At 32.8% G+C, this 14651-nt stretch overlaps 1 protein-coding gene across 1 annotated transcript in view; it reads left to right on the top strand.

Moving 5' to 3' along the window:
* The window catches only part of LOC139749265 (LIM/homeobox protein Awh-like), a 154734-nt gene that overhangs the window by 134205 nt on the left and 5878 nt on the right, over positions 1 to 14651 (top strand). The window contains exon 5 of the mRNA XM_071663002.1: positions 13284 to 13373. Within this exon, the coding sequence (XP_071519103.1) occupies positions 13284 to 13373 (90 nt within the window). The remainder of the gene's footprint in view (positions 1 to 13283; positions 13374 to 14651) is intronic.

Genomic DNA, 14651 nt, shown 5'->3' with positions numbered 1-14651 from the left:
AATTAGCATTTAAATTTTAACATAATTAGCCCAGGTGCTAATTAACCGTTTAATATTATGAATTACAGTCTTTTGACTCCAAATACTTAAATACCATGTAAAATAGCATCTGTACACAGATTTTCATTAAAATCTGAGGAAGTTGAAAATCAGAGTAAAAAATTTTTCTTGATTTTTTTGAAAAAATAGATTTTCTGAAAATTCTCAGCATAGATACTTCTACGTGTTCTGAATACGAATCTGTGGTCAAAATCTAAAAATTCGTATAATTACTTGAGTAATTAGCATTTAAAAATTGTAACATAATTAGCCGAGGTGCTAATTAACCGGTTAATATCATCAATTACAGTCTTTTGACTCCAAATACGTAAATATCATATAAAATAACATCTGTACACAGATTTTCATTAAAATCTGAGGAAGTTGAAAATCTTGATTTTTTTGAAAAAATAGATTTTCTTGAAATTTTCAGTATAGATGCCTATACGTGTGCTGAATACGAATCTGTGGAAAAAATCTAAAAATTCGTATAATTAGTCGAGTAATTAGCATCTAAATTTTATAATTAGTCCAGGTGCTAATTAACCGATTAATATCATTAATTACAGTCTTTGACTCCAAATACGTAAATACCATAAAAAATAACATCTATACACAATTTTTCATTAAAATCTAATAAGTTGAAAATCTGAGAAAAAAAAATGCCTTGGATTTTTCTTTATTTTTTGAAAAAGTAGATTTTCTAGAAATATTCAGTATAGATACATTTATGTATGCTGAATAGGAATCTGTGGTCAAAATCAAAAAATTCGTATAATTACTCGAATAATTAGCATTTAAATTTATTCATAATTAGTCCAGGTGCTAATTAAACGGTTAATATTATGAATTACAGTCTTTTGACTCCAAATACTTCAATACCATGTAAAATAACATCTTTACACAGATTTTCATTAAAATCTGGGGAAGTTGAAAACCTGAGCAAAAAAAAATACAAGGCTATATCTGGGGATTTTCTTCATTTTTTCTTTTAATAGACTTTCTTGAAATTTTCAGCATAGATACTTTTACGTGGTCTGAATAGGAATGTGTGGTCAAAATCTAAAAATTGGTATAATTACTTTAGTAATTAGCATTTAAATTTTAACATAATTAGCCCAGGTGCTAATTAAAAGTTTAATATTATGAATTACAGTCTTTTGACTCCAAATACTTAAATACCATGTATAATAGCAGCTGAACACAGATTTTCATTAAAATCTGAGTAAGTTGAAAATCAGAGCAAAAAATTTTTCTTGATTTTTTTGAAAAAATAGATTTTCTGGAAATTCTCAGCATAGATACTTCTACGTGTTCTGAATACGAATCTGTGGTCAAAATCTAAAAATTCATATAATTACTTGAGTAATTAGCATTTAAAAATTGTAACATAATTAGTCCAGGTGCTAATTAATCGGTTAATATCATCAATTACAGTCTTTTGACTCCAAATACGTAAATATCATATAAAATAACATCTGTACACAGATTTTTATTAAAATCTGAGGAAGTTGAAAATCTGAGCAAAAAAAAATGCAAGGCTATAGCCTTGGATTTTTCTTGATTTTTTTGAAAAAATAGATTTTCTTGAAATTTTCAATATAGATGCCTATACATGTGCTGAATACGAATCTGTGGAAAAAATCTAAAAATTCGTATAATTAGTCGAGTATTTAGCATCTAAATTCTATCATAATTAGTCCAGGTGCTAATTAACCGATTAATATCATTAATTACAGTCTTTGACTCCAAATACGTAAATACCATAAAAAATAACATCTATACACAATTTTTCATTAAAATCTAAGGAAGTTGAAAATCTGAGAAAAAAAATGCCTTGGATTTTTCTTGATTTTTTTGAAAAAATAGATTTTCTAGAAATTTTCAGCATAGATACATTTATGTATGCTGAATACGAATCTGTGGTCAAAATCTAAAAATTCGTATAATTACTCGAATAATTAGCATTTAAATTTATTCATAATTAGTCCAGGTGCTAATTAAACTTTTAATATTATGAATTACCGTCTTTTGACTCCAAATCCTTAAATACCATGTAAAATAACATCTGCACACAGATTTTCATTAAAATCTGAGGAAGTTGAAAATCAGAGCAAAAAATTTTTCTTGATTTTTTTGAAAAAATAGATTTTCTGGAAATTTTCAGCATAGATACTTTTACGTGTTCTGAATACGAATATGTTGTCAAAATCTAAAAATTCGTATAATTACTTGAGTAATTAGCATTTAAAAATTGTAACATAATTAGTCCAGGTGCTAATTAACCGGTTAATATCATCAATTACAGTCTTTTGACTCCAAATACGTAAATATCATATAAAATAACATATGTACACAGATTTTCAATAAAATCTGAGGAAGTTGAAAATCTGAGCAAAAAAAAATGCAAGGCTATAGCCTTGGATTTTTCTTGATTTTTTTGAAAAAATAGATTTTCTTGAAATTTTCAGTATAGATGCCTATACGTGTGCTGAATACGAATCTGTGGAAAAAATCTAAAAATTCGTATAATTAGTCGAGTAATTAGCATCTAAATCTTATAATTAGTCCAGGTGCTAATTAAACGATTAATATCATTAATTACAGTCTTTGACTCCAAATACGTAAATACCATAAAAAATAACATCAATACACAATTTTTCATTAAAATCTTAGGAAGTTGAAAATCTGAGAAAAAAAATGCCTTGGATTTTTCTTGATTTTTTTGAAAAAATAGATTTTCTAGAAACTTACAGCATAGATACATTTATGTATGCTGAATACAAATCTGTGGTCAAAATCTAAAAATTCGTATAATTACTCGAATAATTAGCATTTAAATTTATTCATAATTAGTCCAGGTGCTAATTAAACGGTTAATATTATGAATTACAGTCTTTTGACTCCAAATACTTCAATACCATGTAAAATAACATCTTTACACAGATTTTCATTAAAATCTGGGGAAGTTGAAAATCTGAGCAAAAAAAATACAAGGCTATATCCGGGGATTTTCTTCATTTTTTTTTTTAATAGACTTTCTTGAAATTTTCAACATAGATACTTTTACGTGGTCTGAATAGGAATGTGTGGTCAAAATCTAAAAATTCGTATAATTACTTTAGTAATTAGCATTTAAATTTTAACATAATTAGCCCAGGTGCTAATTAACCGTTTAATATTATGAATTACAGTCTTTTGACTCCAAATACTTAAATACCATGTAAAATAGCATCTGTACACAGATTTTCATTAAAATCTGAGGAAGTTGAAAATCAGAGTAAAAAATTTTTCTTGATTTTTTTGAAAAAATAGATTTTCTGAAAATTCTCAGCATAGATACTTCTACGTGTTCTGAATACGAATCTGTGGTCAAAATCTAAAAATTCGTATAATTACTTGAGTAATTAGCATTTAAAAATTGTAACATAATTAGCCGAGGTGCTAATTAACCGGTTAATATCATCAATTACAGTCTTTTGACTCCAAATACGTAAATATCATATAAAATAACATCTGTACACAGATTTTCATTAAAATCTGAGGAAGTTGAAAATCTGAGCAAAAAAAATGCAAGGCTATAGCCTTGGATTTTTCTTGATTTTTTTGAAAAAATAGATTTTCTTGAAATTTTCAATATAGATGCCTATACATGTGCTGAATACGAATCTGTGGAAAAAATCTAAAAATTCGTATAATTAGTCGAGTATTTAGCATCTAAATTCTATCATAATTAGTCCAGGTGCTAATTAACCGATTAATATCATTAATTACAGTCTTTGACTCCAAATACGCAAATACCATAAAAAATAACATCTATACACAATTTTTCATTAAAATCTAAGGAAGTTGAAAATCTGAGAAAAAAAATGCCTTGGATTTTTATTGATTTTTTTTAAAAAATAGATTTTCTAGAAATTTTCAGCATAGATACATTTATGTATGCTGAATACGAATCTGTGGTCAAAATCTAAAAATTCGTATAATTGCTCGAATAATTAGCATTTAAATTTATTCATAATTAGTCCACGTGCTAATTAAACGGTTAATATTATGAATTACAGTCTTTTGACTCCAAATACTTCAATACCATATAAAATAATATCTTTACACAGATTTTCATTAAAATCTGGGGAAGTTGAAAATCTGAGCAAAAAAAAATGCAAGGCTATAGCCTTGGATTTTTCTTGATTTTTTTGAAAAAAATAGATTTTCTGGAAATTTTCAGTATAGATACTTTTACGTGTTCTGAATACGAATATGTTGTCAAAATCTAAAAATTCGTATAATTACTTGAGTAATTAGCATTTAAAAATTGTAACATAATTAGTCCAGGTGCTAATTAACCGGTTAATATCATCAATTACAGTCTTTTGACTCCAAATACGTAAATATCATATAAAATAACATATGTACACAGATTTTCAATAGAATCTGAGGAAGTTGAAAATCTGAGCAAAAAAAAATGCAAGGCTATAGCCTTGGATTTTTCTTGATTTTTTTGAAAAAATAGATTTTCTTGAAATTTTCAGTATAGATGCCTATACGTGTGCTGAATACGAATCTGTGGAAAAAATCTAAAAATTCGTATAATTAGTCCAGTAATTAGCATCTAAATCTTATAATTAGTCCAGGTGCTAATTAAACGATTAATATCATTAATTACAGTCTTTGACTCCAAATACGTAAATACCATAAAAAATAACATCAATACACAATTTTTCATTAAAATCTTAGGAAGTTGAAAATCTGAGAAAAAAAATGCCTTGGATTTTTCTTGATTTTTTGAAAAAATAGATTTTCTAGAAACTTACAGCATAGATACATTTATGTATGCTGAATACGAATCTGTGGTCAAAATCTAAAAATTCGTATAATTACTCGAATAATTAGCATTTAAATTTATTCATAATTAGTCCAGGTGCTAATTAAACGGTTAATATTATGAATTACAGTATTTTGACTCCAAATACTTCAATTCCATGTAAAATAACATCTTTACACAGATTTTCATTAAAATCTGGGAAGTTGAAAATCTGAGCAAAAAAAATACAAGTCTATATCTGCGGATTTTCTTCATTTTTTTTTCATAGACTTTCTCAGAAATTTTCAGCATAGATACTTTTACGTGGTCTGAATACGAATGTGTGGTCAAAATCTAAAAATTCGTATAATTACTTTAGTAATTAGCATTTAGATTTTAACATAATTAGCCCAGGTGCTAATTAAACGGTTAATATTATGAATTACAGTCTTTTGACTCCAAATACTTAAATACCATGTAAAATAACATCTTTACACAGATTTTCATTAAAATCTGAGGAAGTTGAAAATCTGAGCAAAAAAAAATACAAGGCTATATCCGGGGATTTTTCTTTATTTTTTTTTGTTAATAGACTTTCTTGAAATTTTCAGCATAGATACTTTTACGTGGTCTGAATACGAATGTGTGGTCAAAATCTAAAAATTCGTATAAGTACTTTAGTAATTAGCATTTAAATTTTAACATAATTAGCCCAGGTGCTAATTAAACGTTTAATATTATGAATTACAGTCTTTTGACTCCAAATACTTAAATACCATGTAAAATAGCATCTGTACACAGATTTTCATTAAAATCTGAGGAAGTTGAAAATCAGAGCAAAAAAATTTTCTTGATTTTTTTGAAAAAATAGATTCTCTGGAAATTTTCAGTATAGATACTTCTGCGTATTCTGAATACGAATGTGTGGTCAAAATCTAAAAAGTCGTATAATTACTTGAGTAATTAGCATTTAAAAATTGTAACATAATTAGTCCAGGTGCTAATTAACCGGTTAATATCATCAATTACAGTCTTTTGACTCCAAATACGTAAATATCATATAAAATAACATCTGTACAGAGATTTTCAATAAAATCTGAGGAAGTTCAAAATCTTAGCAAAAAAAAATGCCTTGGATTTTTCTTGATTTTTTTGAAAAAATAGATTTTCTTGAAATTTTCAGTATAGATACCTATACATGTGCTGAATACGAATCTGTGGAAAAAATCTAAAAATTCGTATAATTAGTCGAGTAATTAGCATCTAAATTTTATCATAATTAGTCCAGGTGCTAATTAACCGATTAATATCATTAATTACAGTCTTTGACTCCAAATACGTAAATACCATAAAAAATAACATTTATACACAATTTTTCATTAAAATCTAAGGAAGTTGAAAATCTGAGAAAAAAAATGCCTTGGATTTTTCTTGATTTTTTTGAAAAAATAGATTTTCTAGAAATTTTCAGCATAGATACATTTATGTATGCTGAATACGAATCTGTGGTCAAAATCTAAAAATTCGTATAATTACTCGAATAATTAGCATTTAAATTTATTCATAATTAGTCCAGGTGCTAATTAAACGGTTAATATTATGAATTACAGTCTTTTGACTCCAAATACTTAAATACCATATAAAATAACATATGTACATAGATTTTCATTAAAATCTGAGGAAGTTGAAAATCAGAGCAAAAAAAAAATGCCAGGCTAATTAACCTCCAATTTTTGGCATTTTCCTCAGAAAAATTGATTTCTTTTAAAAACTCATTATAAGGAGTATTTTCCATGCCGATTTCAAATATATGCTTAAAATATCATTTGATCGTCTTTATTACCGTTATTTACGCTAATTAATGAAGTCCATTTTCAAGTATCATATAATCATTTACATCATTTTAACTGGGTATGTATCGGTAACTGAGAGTATTCTGATATATTTTTCATGATTATTTCAAGTACAGAAGTGTTTGAATATCATATGATTCAATTTTGAAAGAAAAAGTTTTTTGAGCTAACAAAATTGCCTGACCTGTTACCTGCAATTTTTGGTATTTTTCTAAGAAAATTGATATCCACTAAAAACTCATTATAAAGAGTATTTTTCATGCTGAATTTAAATTCGTGCTTAGGATATAGTTTTTTAATCTTTACGACTGTTAATCATGCAGTTTAATGAATTCAATTTTAAAGTATCATCCGACCATTTCCATCGTTTTTACTGGGTATCTATCGGTAATTGAGACCGTTCTGATATGTTTTCCATGATTATTTGAAGTATACAATTGTTTGAATATCATATGATTCAAATTTGAAAGGAAAAGTTTTTCGAGCTTAGAAATTACCCTGAACCTGCAGTTTTTGGCATTTTCCTCAAAAAAATAGATTTCTCTTAAAAACTCATTATTAGGAGTATATTTCATGCTGAATACAAATCTAATTCTGAAATATCAATTGGTCATCTTTATGACCGTTAATTACGCATTTTTATGAAGTCAATTTTAAAGTATCATTTGACCATTTCCATCGTTATTACTAGGTATCTATCGGTAACAGAGCATTCTGATATATTTTCCATTATTATTTCATGTATAGAATTGTTTCAATATCATATGATTCAATTTTGAAAGAAAAAGTTTTTTGGGCTAAAAAATACCCATTATTAAAAAAATGCTCATTATTAGGAGTATATTTCATGCTGAATACAAATCTAATTCTAAAATATCAATTGGTTATCTTTATGACCGTTAAGTACGCATTCTTATGAAGTCAATTTTAAAGTATCGTCTGACCATTTTCATCGTTTTTTACTAGGTTTATGTCGGTAACTGAAAGCATTCTGATATATTTTCTATGATCAGTTCAAGTATAGAATTGTTTCAATATCATACGATTCAATTTTGAAAGAAAAAGTTTTTTGGGCTAAAAAAATACCCAAATTTTGAATGATGATTTTCTCTTTTTTTCTCTCTAATATCATTTTTTACTGGATATCTATCGGTCAGGGTAGCTATTTGGAGTTATTTTCCATTATGATTGTATAGATGTCATAATGTTATATTTGAACTTTGAAAGAAAGAATACCATGAACTATCTAGTATCTGCAATTTTGGAAGTCTTCTTATGTTAATAGATTTTCTTGATAACCTCAGTATAAAGACACTTTCTCATGATCAGTTCGAATCTGGGCTTGAAATGTTGTTTGATGGCCACTAGATTTTTTAGTTAAGCATTTAATTTACCAAAGTTTGTGTGAATATCTTAATCAACCTAAAAAAAATACCAAAAATTGCAGGGTAATTTTTTTTTTTTATCCTATAAACGTTTTGTTATAACATTGAAGTATAACATGATGACAGGGTTCTATACTTGAAATTATCTTTAAAAATATCCCTTAATACTTCCCCTGACTGATGGATACCCAGGAAGTAAGGAACAAATAATAAAGAGTATTGTTCGGACATGTGATGATTTAAATGCTTAATTACAATTCTGTCCTCCAAACAATAATCTAAGCCGAGATTCCTACCGAGCATGAAAAATAATGTTTACGCTGAAGTTTTCAAGGAAGTCTTTTAACTAAAGAAAAATATGCCAAAAATTGCAAGTAATGTTTTCTTTTCGAAAATCTTTTTCTTTTTTGTTTCAAAATTGAACTATAACACAATGAAAGAATGAAAGGCTGTTGAACTTGAAATAACCTTGTAAAATTAACTTTAAATGCCGCCCCTGACCGACAGATAACCTATAAATGCGTACATAAAAACTAAAACGTCGTTCAATCATTTAAGCATTTATATGCTTAATTACAAGATTTATGGGCCAGACAACTTTTCAACATTAGATTCGTACCGAGCATGAAAAATAGTCTTTATACTGAGGTTTTCAAGAAAATCTATTAACCCAAGAAAAATAAAAAAAAAAAAAATGCAGGGTATTTTCTTCCCCGAAAAAAAATCTTAATTGAACATGGTGTAATGAAAGGCTTGCTTGGGTGTGGATAGAGGGGTTCTGATTTCAGTGCATTATTCATGACAGGTAGAGTGTGGATGGTATCTTACTAATGCTGGAAATATGGCGAACAAGTGTGAAGGAAATTATTCAAAGCCAGGTAGACGTTAGATAAATTTAAGTCGTATGACGACGCGGGAAAATTGGAAATCTTCGATAAGTGATGGAGAGAGGAACGATGAAGCAGTAGCAAGTCAGTGCCTCCCTCCCAGTTGGACAGTGAGGTTGTATATATGTAGACGAAGGTAAACACATAATTACCTAGTAAAAGTCATGATCGTTCACCAATGGCAAATCGAATGTAAATGAATTTTTTACTAAAAAAAAAAATTTCAGCCGAGTTTAGTTGAGAATTCAAAAAAAATATCCTGCGCAGTCCAGGTAATGGTGTTCGAAAATTCTAAGAAGCCGTTTTTAATGACATTTTGTGACCGATGATCCTGATAGGTACTACAGTGATTAGATGAAAATAAAAATATATAAAGAGTATGATGAGGTTCGAGTTACTTTTACGTCTGGCATAAAAATCCTTAAACTGTCGCGGAAGGAAGAGTGTACGATCCGTCTCACTTGGTCTTGCTCAGCGTTCCTCCCATCCAAGTGCTCCTCCCTCATCTTTCGTCATTCCTTTTTCCTTTCAGCTTTTGATGTGCTGTCTTCGGATGCTTCCCTTCCCGAGGTGTAAAGGAAATGATAATTCACTTGGAAAGAGTAAGATATCGGAGAATAACAAATTACTAAGACAAGTACAGCGAGGATGTTCGGCTGTAGTGGTGGTGGTGTGTGGTGGTGTGTGGTAGCGGCGTCCTGGTCCCTCCCCTCGTTAGTGGTGTTTGCCCTCCCTGTCAGCGGCTGAGCTAATCATCCGTAATTAAGGATAAGATCGTTATCACCTGTGACAAGCACCGCCCAAAATTGTAATCCCCAAACCTACACGGCCCCCAGGGCCATTCGTCAGTGACTAAGAGGTTTCCTTTATCCTCTTGTCTCTTTTCATTGTAGATTTTCCAGTAGAACATGTGTTCGAATTCCTGCAAAATATGGAGGGGGGGGTCTTATACGTTATTGTAGCCAGGGTCTGCGTGTTTCATTGTCGGTGAGACAACTCCCCACCGTCGGGAGGACAACTGGTAAAGTTTCAACTCAAGCACTTGTTTTCCAAACATACGTTCAGGTTATGTTACGCGTACACTTTAACCATTGTGATTGATATAAAACGGTAGAATTTTCTGATGGTAATGAGAGAAATATTTGTTCACGTATATGAAATCCAGATTGGAGAAAATACTGCGTCGGACTCGCAAGATGATTTCTGGAATAAGAAACAAATCTTATGAGTGCCAACTATATGTCTTCCACTATCACAAAACAGATACAGACTCGAAATAACGTAGAAGTATCTTGCTATTCGAGTCCCTGATAAGTACAGCTAGGCTGTAGGTTGTTATACTTTGACTTCCATTTAGATGCCATACATACCACCCTATAATAACACACAGAGTCCCTCTCATACGTACCATAGATACCACCCCGACACCATAACTACCTCTCACACACTATAGATACATGCCACAGATTACCACATCCTCACACCACGACCGCCCACCAGGTACAGGAACACTCCGAACGCCAAACGTTCGTGAAAACCCTCAGTTTACAGATCTCCAGCTGCCCAGGAACATTCTACCCAAGTACCTCAAAGAAATGAGATCGATGATTCTGAAATCTCACCATGAATAATGTTTACATTCCTCCACTACTGCGAGTGGAGGTGTGCTATTCATTATTTAGTGTTACAGCGTAATCAGTCAGCGTCACTTCCTGAATACTGATACCCATCTGAAATTCACTATTATATGTCATGTTATCTACATCACCATTTTTCATTATATTCGTCCCTCTTTGCATCATATGATCAAGGGTAAAAAGTAAAGAAAACTATACTAACTGGATTGCTTTTATCGCTGTTGTTAGCATGCATTGGACAAAATGATTGCAAGAGTGCGACGGTAAAGTTGTGAATTATACTGAATATTTCCAAGATATGATGAATACAGGAATATAATGGTCCTTACGAGTCCAATCATTCAAATGTCAGGCCATTGTACTGTTATATGTGTTTCCCTTTCTTTTTTTTTAATGTCCAGTATATTATTACATTATCATTATCATTAGTAGTAGTAGCAGTAGTAGTAGTAGTAGTAGTAGTAGTAGTAGTAGTAGTAGTAGTATCATTATTATCGGACACTATAGGTGCCACCAACCACCACCACCACCAGAACCGCCTAACAGCCAGCAGAACCATCATCACACATTGTAATAACAGATGACCTAACAGTACCACACATCCTTATGAAGTATCACCACCAGATGGCTGAGCTGCCAGTAGCGTCACCCAGCACTGCCTCCATAACCATACCACAGGCATCACCACCAACAACACTTCATCAAAACATCATGGTTAACCTCAGACATAACCAGCGCTTATCTCAAACATCGCCAGCCATAGACTCTTGCCTGGAAAGTCACCGATACCAGGACTTTCTTATTAAACATCGACACCGTTACTTGCCCAAACATCACCACCACAAACAGCACTTAGCCCAGACATCACCACCAACACTGTTGTTACACACCTTAACAGCCACCATACCTACACCTCCCATAGACATCACCACCGGCCAATATACTCTCAGTCATTTATCCTTGATATCCCCGGTCATCATAACCATCCATGATACATCCATTCATTACCTCCATGCATGATACATCCATTCATTTCTCCCATCCACGTCAGCTCCTGGTACCACCCACAACCATGACACCCCTAAATCATCACCAGCATCATTGCAACCGACTCGCCATCATAACACTCCACCGATTACTACCCACCACGCTCTTAATAGTCACCAACTCAGCACACCTTATGACACCCACTACCAACTCAAGACAAAAAAACAAACACCATCGCACACCCCGGTAATTCCTGTTGTACACCTTGCAACCACTTCTACCACGAGCTGCTACCACATCATCCAACACCACCACTATCGCAATCCAACACTCGGTAATTTTACCACCATGTGATGACTTAAGTTTGTTACTGGGGAGAAAGTTTCACACTCGTGCTACTCCGTTCCTCACTTAACCTTGTATGTATCTACTATGTTTTAACTCCATTGCACACACACACACACACACACACACACACACACACACACACCAGCCTAAGCCAGGTACCCAGTATCTACACACCAACCAGCTACCACCATATACTACAGCATCCAGTACCATCCCATCGCACATCCTAGCAGCAGTATCACCACTCCTCACCCCATCAGAGCACCATCACAACACACACACACACACACACACCATCACATATTTCATGATCGAAACCAACTCAGACCTCCAATACCACCACATACATCCCAGATGTCATCATCCCAACACATCCTAACTGGTGCCACATACTCCGAAGATGGCCACCAATATCTTAACATCACCACGAACAGCCTTTGCATATTCCAGCCTCTCCACTATCAAACGTCACGTCTGGTGGTACCACGTATTGTTCCAGTCACCATTATACGCCGACCACAAGTCACAAGTGGCAACAATTACCAGCATTACCAACCTATGTACGGATAATGACTAGTATACATCGTTATACATCAAGTCTCTTTCGTTACACACATCCCGACCACCATCTTCTTCCCCACCACCACCAGTGGCAACCGCAATTGACCACTAAGTACACCACAATTAAGCACACTTAAAAATGACCAACAAAATCCTATCCACCACCGCTACACGCTTCACCCGTCATCTCACATTGACTCCAGCAATTATCATATGCCCCATATTTCACCGTACTAAACATTATATATTCCCATCATTATCATCACCACTCCGCAACGGCGGCATAACCACACCTTCAAAAAAATCATATACACCCGATAAATCTATCAATACCACTCAAAAGAAGTAGCAAATGCGCTAACCATACTCCCACCACTACTACTAGATGCATGAGCTGGCACCAGCATTATATGTGCTCCAGTCACCACCAACACCGCACGGATACAACTTACCACTTGCTAGCGACCATTAACACTTCTCATCCATTATCACAACCAGAACATGCTCCAACCACCAGTATTAAACATTTCAACCATCCCAATCAGATGCCTCATCTGTCACCATTAAACATCATTGGCTGCCTCTATCACTAATATCACGTTTCAATCACATTTGCCGAATGTTTTCCCATCCATCACCAATACATCATGCTGTATCTCAAAGACCACCACCACCGCCACAGTTACCGTATGCCCCGGCTACCGCCACGTCAGGCATAACCAGCCAGATATGGCAGGCAGTGCTGCTATCACCATAATTCACCATATGGTCTTCATCGGTAGGTTTGGACCGAGCGCTGCAAGATATGAATGGCTCCTTGGCGAGGACCATCGACCTACATTTCATGTACTCCTTCCGGCCGCAGAGTGTTGGTGAGTTATCCACTGTTTTTCCTGCTTTAAACACAAATGTATAGTCTTGTGGCTGTGGCTTTCTCTTTCACTCTTCCAGAAAATGAATGTTGGCATTTTGTTCTTTAATGTCAAGGTACATGCTAATATAATCTGAAGTAAAGCTTTTATCATATTCTCTGATTTCTTGGTTTGGTAAATTTTTGTTTATTCTTCTTCTGATGTCATTCTCTGTTGTCATAAATTTTGGGTATTGATATTCTCCAGTCTTTGCCCTCCAGACATCTTTAATTTCAGGAAGAGTCAGCTCTCCCATTCAGATTTTTTTCCTCAGCACCACCGCACTAAAATCTCCTTTCCCCCATGCTGTTCCTTTCTTTCCACTTTTCTTCATTATAGTGCCACACACTTTGATGGTTGCCTCTGTCTGTACATTCTTTATATATCTCCATGATACAACCTTACTTTTTACTGTTTCATTATTTCAACTTTTCATTTTACATTAAATATAATGCTTTCTTTATTGAACTCATTAAACTCATTTATCATTCCTGCTTTTACTTGAACTCTTCTGTTCATAGACTTTCAAACATAAAGAGCAAACTTACATTAGCACACCCCATATCATAATCCTTCTTATCCAGGAAATTTCGGTCATGCTTTTGTTTACCTTTATATAGGACTTATATTTAAAGATACCTCTATTTTGCTGTGCTGGTATATTTACAAACAATCCATGAAACGTTTCATCAATGTAATTTAGACTTGGGACCTTACTCTGTAGATTTCTCCAGAGAGTATCCTTAACCTCATCTCTGTTATTACATATTATACATATGGCTGTTGTAAAGTCATTTTTAACCTATCAAGAATTGAATGAACAGCAAACATGAGTTTGAGTGTGTGTGTGTGTGTGTGTGTGTGATACCAGGAGAAAGAATACTGTGTGCAGTATTTATGGATCTGGAGCTAGTGTATGATAGGGGACAAATATACATTTATGAGGTATGTGATCAAGAAGAGAGTAGGGCGAGTGGTTCCCTCTGAAGATGGGTCTTTGTCAAGAGTATATGATGTTACTATAGCTGTTGAATATGTTTATAAACACGGTGGTGCAGGAAGTAAATTTGAAGGTCTTGGAGTAAGTAGTAAGTCCGCAATATCTTGGAGTTAGAGGGAAATAGTTGAACTACTTGCTCTTTTCATGTGCTACAGCTCTAGTAATTGATTCCAGAGAAAATCCCCAGGAGCTGGTGACAAAGTTTGGGACAGTATGTAAGGGGTTAAGAGTCAGTATGA

This window comes from Panulirus ornatus, chromosome 6 (genome assembly GCF_036320965.1).
Source record: "Panulirus ornatus isolate Po-2019 chromosome 6, ASM3632096v1, whole genome shotgun sequence".
Lineage (NCBI taxonomy): Eukaryota > Metazoa > Arthropoda > Malacostraca > Decapoda > Palinuridae > Panulirus > Panulirus ornatus.
Note: the sequence above shows the minus strand (reverse complement) of the source record. Positions and strands in the feature narration are given on the sequence as shown.